At 42.4% G+C, this 10,482-nt stretch overlaps 1 protein-coding gene across 1 annotated transcript; it reads left to right on the forward strand.

Annotated features, from left to right (window-relative positions):
* Positions 1-4,221: 4,221 nt before the first annotated feature.
* LOC124928272 (uncharacterized abhydrolase domain-containing protein DDB_G0269086-like) lies at positions 4,222-6,792 on the forward strand. The gene is made up of 4 exons (XM_047468783.1): positions 4,222-4,288; positions 4,454-4,773; positions 4,918-6,159; positions 6,244-6,792. The coding sequence occupies exons 1-4, from the start codon at positions 4,222-4,224 to the stop codon at positions 6,790-6,792; spliced, it is 2,178 nt and encodes a 725-aa protein (XP_047324739.1).
* The last annotated feature ends 3,690 nt before the right edge of the window (positions 6,793-10,482 follow it).

Genomic DNA, 10,482 nt, shown 5'->3' on the forward strand with positions numbered 1-10,482 from the left:
TGTTAAAAGTGCATTTCTGAACGGTGATCTACGTGAAGAAGTGTATGTTGAACAACCACCCGGTTTCAAAAGCGCCGCATTTCCAAACCATGTATACCGGTTAAATAAAGCTTTATACGGTCTAAAGCAAGCACCTAGAGCCTGGTATGATACACTAACCGCATTTCTGTTACAACATGATTTCACCATCGGTTCGGTGGATAAAATACTGTTTAAATTTGAAAAGAAGGAACATATCCTACTTGTTCAAATCTATGTAGATGATATTATTTTCGGTTCCACCAATCCTAAGCTATGTGACAAATTCTCAAAAATGATGACTGACAAGTTTGAAATGAGTATGATGGGAGAATTAAGTTTCTTCCTAGGTCTTCAGGTTAAGCAACTCAAAGAAGGAACATTCATTAGCCAACCTAGGTACACCAAGGAGCTTCTAAAGAAGTTTGGAATGGACACATGCTCCTCGGCGGCTACTCCAATGAGCTCATCGATTAAGTTGGACAGGGATGATGAGGGCCAATCGGTAGACCAGATCGCATACCGGGGCATGATCGGCTCTCTTCTATACCTGACTGCGAGTAGACCGGACATTCTATTTGCGGTCGGTGTGTGTGGGAGATTTCAAGCAAATCCAAAGCAATCCCATTACACAGCCGCAAAGAGGATACTGAAGTATCTAAAAGGCACACCTGATGTCGGTCTGTGGTATCCAAAGGATTCGTCCTTTAACCTAACGAGTTATTCGGATGCAGACTATGCAGGGTGTAAGATTGACAGGAAAAGCACAAGCGGTACGTGCCAATTCCTAGGTGACCGACTGGTGTCATGGCACAGCAAGAAACAGACATCGGTGGCCACATCAACCGCGGAAGCTGAATACTTGGCGGCCGGAAGTTGCTGTTCACAACTCCTCTAGATCCAACAACAGCTGAAGGACTTCGGTGTCATAGCCGAAGAGTCCCCGATCTTCTGTGACAACACAAGTGCCATTGCAATCACCTACAACCCGGTTCTCCACTCCAGAACCAAGCATATTGATATAAGGCACCACTTCATCCGGGAACATGTCACGCTGAAGCATATCCGACTGGAATACGTATCGACTGATCAACAAGTAGCCGATATCTTCACGAAGCCTCTACAGGAAGCTAAGTTCTCTCAATTTAGACTCACTCTCGGCTTAACCGACATTAGCCAAATCCTTCCTAAGGATGCTTAAAGGGAAACTAGTATAGACAGACAAAACCGGTAGTTCCTCCTACACTGTTGAACTTCAAATTTTCAAGGTGTTTGTGGAAGAACCGCCCAGTTTATCAGATAGAATAAACCGACCGGTTACTTGGTGCATGCACCAAATAACCGCATCGGGATGAACAACTGATAACCGACCGGTTCGGAAGCAGATTACTCTAGATTATTTGAATTTCAAATAGAAGTGGAATAATTATCAGTGTTTAAAGATATCTGTTCTGAAACATGGCCCTTTCAAAGTAAACTGGTCGCGCCTAAAAAGACGTGAAGATCTGATGATATCTTTCACAGTCCAGACCTATGACCAACACCCTAGACTGAAAACATGCCTATTTCATGCAAAACCTCTTATCTTGCAGTTAATAGATATCATCTCATTTAATACCTGGACAATAGGATAGCCCCCAACTAATATTTAAGTGAAGCAATCACTTACTGAAATACTCACAAGTCAAAAACTCTCTCTCTCACTACGACAAAAATGTCTCAGTTTCCCAACATACTTCAGGTTGATTTTCAGTCGTGCTCCAGCACCGAGCACTACGATATTTATAGAATGATAAAATCTTTGGAAGATACTGGCCTCCAGTACTTCCTTGACGACAAACACACCGTTTACCCTGAGTCCATCCTGAAGTTTTTCTACAACGCCAGGGTGTTCAGGGGTACCCCCATTTCGATACCCATATTCAATCCAAAGTGGGGGGTATCATCTTCGACTTCACCGAGAAGGATTTTGCTCGGTGCTTTAGTCTGCCAAAGCAAGGGCTGACAGACCTCAACCCACCGGCCAACATAAAGGCCGAGGTCTCTCTCACACTTCCCCGGTCTGCCGAACCGGTTGACGATCACGGCACTAAATCACACCTGAGGGCTGAATATCAGCTCCTCAACGATGTGATAGGTAGGAGCATCTTCGGAAGGGATGTCACCAATACCTACTGTGCCGCGACCTTCAATATGATGGCGGCTATTGTCACCGGTACACCGGTGAACTGGTCTAGGGTGCTATTTGACGTCCTCATTTGGATGGTCGGCATTCGGTCAGTCGGCCTCATCCCCTAAATAAGATGCCTTCTTGTGGAGCTTGGTGTTCCGACCTGTCCCGGCGAAGGTCTGAACCATGCCCAGGTACTCACCAAAGAGATAACCGACTCATTTTATGATCGGTTTGAGAGGGCGTGGAGGAGGAGGAACCGCCGTAACAATCCTACCGGTGTCGTCAACTCCCAAGCACACTGAGTCACTCCTTCCTGCACCCGGTCGTTTTGCTTCATGTACCGGTGTATCTTTATCCAACATCATTATGATCTCTTCGGCTTTTCTTATGTTTGTCATCGGTTTTATTTATGATTCCCTCGGTCTCTTTTGTTTACTCTTCATTATGTTAGTGGATTAATGATAAAGGGATCTTTTTAATTAATGAGGTAACTCTCAACTAACTAAATAATCAATACCTAACTAACTTGGTTACCTTTCAACAAACATTTACCTCGAGAACCGCAAATAGTCAAAAAGCACACTCTGCCCAATGACCTTGGAAATATAAAGATTCTATTCTCTAAAAAGACAAAACTGTCACTCAATGCAAATATTTTCCCTCCAAAACCGGCTCTATAAAAGGAGAGACTTCCTAATCAACTCAACACACAAAACACTCTCGACATCTCTTGAATTCTATCTCTCTCTCTGCAATCATGCCAAGCCGAACTTTGGGAAACTTCTTGAGCATTGATTTCAACTCATGTATGGAAGAATGGGACGGAAATCATGCGAAGAAAACCATGTTTGAATCCCTTATTGATACCGGCCTTCGAACCTTCCTCGAGGAATCCGGTCCCATACTGATTGAGGATGTCAAGGCATTCTTTAGAAGTGCCTGCATCAGGGGCGATTACATCGTCTCTACGGTAAGAGACCACACCTTCTGGCTTGATGAAGCCGAATTTGCTTCCCTTCTCAATCTGCCCACAGAAGGGTTTTCTGACTTCCCAACTCTGGAGGGAATTGATGCATTCTATTATGCACTACTCTTCTGGAAACCTTGATCCAGTTGAAAACTATGGGTTAAAAACCCGCCTCGGTCGTAATGCTCAACTCCTTCTTGATATTGTGACTCGGTCAATTCTCTGTCAATCCCCAAATCAGCGGTACTCAAAGAATACCTACAACATGATGACCCATATCTTTAGCAAAACGACCATCAATTGGTCAGCGGTCATCTTTCAAAACCTGAAGAATATAGTGCTGACCAAGAAAGGTCTCGGTTATGCACCTCACATAAGTAAGCTGATTCTCAAGTACCGACCAGAATTTGGTCCGGGTACACCGGCATCACCTTCAAACACCCTTGACGCGGATGCGGTGGAAGAGAAGTTCTCCAGAATGGTTTTTACTTCTTAAATGTCTATCTTCGCACCGAACTATCTTTCAGTTCTCTTTCTGTATTGTCTCTTGAATAAAATTTCATTCCAGTTTAAGTGACCGGGTCTTCTTAATACTTTGAATATTTATCTAAGTAACCGGTTAACATCTTCAAATTATAACCGCGCCCTTATCCGGTCACATAAAATCGCTTAAAATAAAAAGATTGCAAACACTCTGATCATTCAAAATAACCGAATAACTCTAGAAAATCGGCGCTTCAATCGGTCTTAAAAAGAGGAGTGCGTCATCAATGGCGAAAGCAAAAGTTTTGGAGGGAAATTTCCCGCCCAAAACTCCCGCCCCCCGGTTTACCGCCCATGGTTTGGCGCCTATTCCGTTCCCGCCCATGGTTTGCCGCTCATCTGTTTTGGAGGGAAATTTCCCGCCCAATGTTTGATGGGACGGTTGGGCTTCCAAACCGCATTTATAAAAGGACTCTCGGCCATTTTATTTCATTCTCACGCGAATCTACTTTCTCTCTCTAAAGATTTCGAACTCTCTCAAAACGGTTATCTATTCCTCAAACTTTCTCAAAATTCTAAGATGGGGCGCAATTCGGCTTTGTTTAAGCACCTAACTCCGGTGGATTTCGAGGAAATCCAACTGAAAGGTACGTCCGAGGCAAAGGAGGTTATTGACCGGGTAGCCAAAACCGGTCTGGAATATTTTCTTGGCGGTCCTCATGTTCTCTACAAAGATGCGGTCGAGGAATTTTTCAACACCGCAACTATCTCTGATGACAAAATCACCGCAACTGTATGCGGTACTGAAATAGAGCTCATCGAGGCATCGGTGGCAGAGAGCATGCGCCTTCCAAAAGTCGGCCAGGATGCAACGGCAGACATAAAGCTTAAAACTTTTGAGGCAGCCTGCCAGATACTCTCGGCGTCTAAGGAGCCGATAAAGGTCTCCGGTAGCAAATCAACGTTGAAACCGGAGTATATCCCAATCTGTGATATCTTTGCAAGGGCGATTCTGGCAAGGGGAGGAAACTATAGCAGCCTAACAAAGGACAAAATCAGGATGCTGGTCGGCCTGATAGAGGGAACAAAGGTTAATTGGGCAAATGCAGTGTTCCACAACTTAATGGAAATGGTGAAACCAGACTCAAACCGGTCGTGGGGATACGCCGTTCCCCTAGGTAAGATCTTCCTTCATCATAATCTCAACATTGGTCCGGGCATCGCCGTCTCCTCAAGAAGCCTGATACGGTCCAAACAATTCCTGGAACGGAAGCAGCCGGCCCCCGGTTCCACAAGTGGCCGAAAGAAGGCAACCGGCAAGAAAGCGGCCCTAGCAAAAGATAAGGCCGAAAGCAAAGGAAAAGAGAAAGTAACATTCTCGGAACCACCGCAACAAACGGAGGATGAAGAATCGGCTTCCCACTCTGAGAGAACCGATACAGAAAAGACCGATGATGAAAGATCGGCCAATGAAGAAGAGCATTCGGGCCAGAGCCCCGATAATGCCGGACCTGACACCAACCCTAAGACCACCGAGGGTGGTGAAGAGGCCGGTGATGAAGGCGGCGACAAAGATAATGAGGAGGCCGAAGAAGCAGAGGCCGATAGGGTAACTCTGAAACTTCTAAAGGGCGCCAAACAGCGAGCCGAGACAATTGAGGAGTTATACCTGGAATGGCACGAGCATCGGTTCGGCAAGCCGTATAGGCAAATCCTACCGGGCTACAAAGACGAGGAATGCTTCCATAGACTGAAGGAAGTGGAGGACGTGATCATGAATCTCACAAAATCCAATACAATTGAAGAGGTATTACACCGAACCTATCTCTTAAAACCACAGGTACAACTACGGAAGCTAACCACACGCATCCGAAAGATTACGGAGAAGTTCGAAGAGGTGGGACCGGAAGACACCTTAACACCACGGGTGTTAGAAAGGCTTGAAAAAGCCAAAGGAGACCTTATTCAAGAAATTGACCGGCTGGAGGCAATGTACAGTCACAGGGAAATACCGGTTTATACTGCTCTCCGGATCGAAACGAGTCCGGATCACTGTCCAACACCTCCAAGGGAGAATGCAGCATCAGAAGAATCCGATGAAAGGGCGGATCCTCTTCTCACCGGGCAATCTCCACTTACACAACCGGAAGTCTCCGAATCAGACTTCACAAAGGAATGGGTTGAGAGCCGTCTTCAAAGGTTTGAAGACTCAACAACAGAACGAGTTGATAGCCGTATTCAAGAGTTTGAAGACTCCGCGGTTCAGCCATTGAGGGAGAGATTCCAGAGAACCGTTGGCTCGGCACTCAAGTTTGCCAACACCACATGGCAACTTTTGGAGGGAACGAAAGAACGGTTCTCAGAAATCGATGAAGATCAACAGGAAGAGGCGGTTCTGCGCAGCAAACTCCTAAAGCGAACCATGATTTTGGAAGATACGACTTCCGAGATAAAACAAGACTTTGGCCGGCTTGAAAGAGAGACCGATCAACGATTGGCGGAGGTTGCTGAGGACCTGGTCGGCACAACACTCGGACGGGTCTCCGAACTGGAGAAGAAAAATGAGGGTCTCGAGGCCGAACTCAAGGCGCTCTCCGCATAGGTTGCCGAAATGCTAAATGCTAAGATAAATGCGGACGCCGCGGCTGTAGAGGCTGATGCCCAAGCGACTAAGAAGGTCCAGGATGAGCTGGACGCCGAAGCTAGAAAAGAAAAGGAGGCACCACGATCATCGCAACTTACCGAGGAGGAAGAGGAAGCCGAGCGAATTAGAAAGGCAGAGGCCAAGTTCCCAGGACTTGCAAAGAAGGCAGCCGCTCAAGCTGCGAAGGATGCTGCGCGGTTGGAAAGGGAAAGACGGAGGCTGGAAGGCTTCGTAGACGACAACAAAAAGAAAAAGGCGGCCTCTTCCGTTTCAGCTCCGACAAAGCGAAAGAGGGAACCTTCAAAGAAAGTTCAACTAGCCGACCTACTCAATGAGGTCACTGAAACGATCATCACGAGTACATCGCAGCAGGCTACTCCATTCGAAGAGGAGGATGAAGAACACCTGCAGACCCGGTCTACAAGACAAAGAGTCTCCGAACCGGCCAGTCGATCGCAACCGGTGAAGAAAAAGTGGAACATATATGACTTCTCGGACTCGGAATAGGGGCTCTCTTTCCTTTACTTGTCTTAGTACTTCTATATCGTATTTTAGGTTATCTATATAAAGCTATTTTTGAAACCGGCCATCTCTTGCATCTCTACATGATTTTGATAATTTTAAATAAAATAATCAAAAAGGGAGAAATTGATAAGATAAAAGATAAGACTTTTCCAAAATTTTTCTCAAAATTTTTCGAAAAATTCTCCTAAGTCAGTTTCAAAAATCCGGACAAACAAAACAACCGGCCTACGGTTGCAAACTTACATGATTTTGATAATTTTAAACAAAATAATCAAAAAGGGAGAAATTGATAGGATAAAAGATAAGACTTTTCCAAATTTTTTCTCAAAATTTTTTGAAAAATTCTCCTAAGTCAGTTTCAAAAATCCGGACAAACAAAACAACCGGCCTACGGTTGCAAACTTACATGATTTTGATAATTTTAAATAAAATAATCAAAAAGGGAGAAATTGTTAGATAAAATCAGACCGGTTCAAATAAACCTAACTTAAATAAACTTTCCATGCAGGAACAAGGAACCGGACCGGACAAACAAAACAACCGGCTAAGAAAACTAGCCGGTCAAGCTAGTAAACCGACCAAGAATACTTGGAACATGACCGCACAAAGAAAAGATCGACCAAAGCTTAAAACCGGAAACATCAGACAGTCGACCGGCCACAAGGCAAAGGAATAACCGGAAGAAGTCCGGTTACATCACTCGTACCGGAAGCCATCCGGTTAAGTCAAATGACCGACCTGTACAAGAAGACAATTCGGGTATCTGTTGAGAATGATACCAAAGGAACAGACTGAACACTTCCATATCTATACAAGTCTGAGGAAAGTCTGCAGGCTGCAGAAGACAGTCCTACAGGATCTTTCCACTTCGGGATAAATCCGAAAGGAGATCTTCCAAGTACAGACAACTGTCTAACAGACAGTGTATACATTGAGTAAAAGACAAACCCAGCAGGTTTGTCTTACACACCGGAAGAATAGGCCGCCAGGTCTGAGACAGAATGCCAGGTCTGAGGTTGACCATCAGGTCTGAGGAAACGACCGCAGGTCTGAATCTCTGAAACACTGAATCACTGCACCTCTGCTCAGCCAATCAGATTCAAGGCAGTGAAATATGACCGTTGGCATATTTCACCTATAAAAAGGGGCAGTTGAAGAAGAGTAAATGCGGGACAAGTGAGATACAGTGAAGCAAGTGAGAAATTCTAAGAGCATTTACTCCACAAGTGATAAGACTGTGCTGTTTTAAGAAAGCCTAAGTGCTAAAGTTAAAGTGTGTGTTTTACAATTTTGGTGTAAATTGTAAGAGTGTTATCGAGCAGGAAATAAGTCTCGATCGGATTGTACTTGTATTCCTTAGTGAATATCCTTCTCGCGGTTTCAAGAGGAAGGGGTGACGTAGGAGTTTTATCTCCGAACATCCATAAAATCTGTCTTGTTATTTACTGTCTGCCGGTTTCATTATCTAACCGATCCGTACCGTTATAACCGACTTAACTCTATCCAAGCCGAATCTCCAGATTACCGAAACCGACCCATCAAATCTCAAACCTTCATCATCTAAAACCGATTCTGCCTATCATACAAGTGTGCCGCTTCAACCTGAAAGCAAATCTCTTCCGCGCTTGAACCTAGTTCAAGGGTTTGTGACAGGTTGTGTAGTATTGAAATCCTGGTGTTAATCTCTAACCGGATTAACCACCACCTTACGAGTAAGAACCGCTAACCGGTCCAACCCCCGATCCTCCAGCGGCTACCTAGATCCTAACAATGTTGATCATCATCTCAAGGTATGAATCAACCTGAATGATGATCAATTTGTTGAAAACAATTTTTGATCAAAAAATGGGTTTTTGATTTTAGAATTGCTTTGAAGTGAAAGGAGTTATCCAATAGCTTCATTATAACACATATACTTGATTGGTACCAAAACAAGAACACTAACGGTTTGTTTTGATCAATTCATGAAATAAAAAATTTCATTTATTTTGAAAATTTTGATTTTGATTATTCATGATCGGGATGGATCAAACTTGATCCAAATGATTGCCCAACATCATTACAATCATGTTGAGAAACTTTTTGGGTTGTGATTTGATCGAATTAATCCAAGAACAATAGACCCATTTTTTTTGATTTTTAAAATTCAAATTTGGGTTTTTATTTATTAGATCGATTCAACAATTCTATCATATCCAGATAGTTTCTAAATCCAATGATAAATATTCAATCATAAAATCACATAAATAGAAAGCATACAAACTTTTATGATTTTAAATATACAAATTTCAAATTCAAACTGTGAATATGAATTTGAGGATGATTGGAACCTTACAAAGGATTGGAGAACACTCCTTGATCCTTATGGAAGCTTTTTAGATGCACAAATCCATGCTTTAAGGCCTTAAATAGAAAATCCATAAAATCCGAAGCTTTGAAGCTTTAATGGAGGATTTCAATTTTCTTCGATTTAAGGGTGCTATATTGGTTGGTTTTTCTTCAGAATGACTTGTGGAGGGTATTTATACTACTCCCTAGTCAGTTGGGGGAGCCTAGTGGCTTGAATCAACCAAAATAAATTTATCTTGGTTGTTCTTTAGTCAGCTCGTCGGAGTAGGCAATGACGAGGCCTACGGTTGTAGAGTGAATGATCACCATCGTAGGGTGATCATTTAGGCTTTTGAATTAGTCAAAACCATCAACAAATGGATGAGTTCCAAAAAGCCAAAATCGATTTATGTTCTTCATGCTTATCATTGCGACGTCGCGATGAAGAAGACAACCAGAGCCAAAACGATGTCGTTTCGTCTGTTTTTGGCGTTATGTCTGCGTTCCGTCCAGCGCCGTCGGCGTTTGGGAATTTTCGGCTAACGGGGTTGATGTCCCATTAGTTGATCCAATGCTCCTCAGTGCCCGCTTCCTTCTGCTACAACGGGCTAAGCGGAGAACTCTGGCACGTTGGATTGGATTTGAGCGTCCATGCGATGGACGCAGTTCCTGTTGCACCGAATCTATCTGTTTTTGACTACACCCTATTATAGATATATATTTTTATTTTTATTTAAAACCTTAAGTGTTTATTTGAAATTGATTTTTCTTTCACCCTATTAGCTTTAAATTTGATTTTTTTTCAATACACAAAATATTAAAATAAATATGGCAAATATTTTACCAATTTATTTTATTTTATTTTATATATTTTTAGGATTTAAATAAATAATTCTCTTAGGTGAATTGGATACAAAATTAACTCTTAATTATTTATTTTTGTCATTTAATTTTTCTCAAATTATTTTGAGACATTATGGGTACAACATTTATCCTAAATAATTTTATTTTTTATTTTGACCTTAACTTTTAATTAACACATTAATTAATCATAATTAATTTTTTAAAATAGGTTTTTGGCTATGGGGTTAATTATTTTGATCTTATTTATTTAAAAATAATTCAAAATAATTATTTTAATATTATAAATTGGGATGTAGATTTTTAGTGCTTTCCATTCACACAATCTCTAATTTCACAGTTCCCTAATAATCCATTGATCCATCTAACGAATCTTCGTCTCACATAAACAATATATTCCACTTTCAATAGATCCCGAAAGAGGCTTAAGAATACAACGTTTCTTGCTATCATTAATTCCACAAACATTCCAAGCTAATATTT

The sequence above is a fragment of the Impatiens glandulifera genome, chromosome 1 (genome assembly GCF_907164915.1).
Source record: "Impatiens glandulifera chromosome 1, dImpGla2.1, whole genome shotgun sequence".
Lineage (NCBI taxonomy): Eukaryota > Viridiplantae > Streptophyta > Magnoliopsida > Ericales > Balsaminaceae > Impatiens > Impatiens glandulifera.

Excerpts from the sequence above, each read along its gene's own strand:
- LOC124928272 (XM_047468783.1), top strand. The coding sequence starts at position 4,222 with ATGGGGCGCAATTCGGCTTTGTTTAAGCACCTAACTCCGGTGGATTTC. Across the intron at positions 4,289-4,453 it reads CGAGGAAATCCAACTGAAAG|AGCTCATCGAGGCATCGGTG; the intron begins GTACGTCCGAGG and ends GTACTGAAATAG. Across the intron at positions 4,774-4,917 it reads TCCACAACTTAATGGAAATG|CCGGCCCCCGGTTCCACAAG; the intron begins GTGAAACCAGAC and ends GAACGGAAGCAG.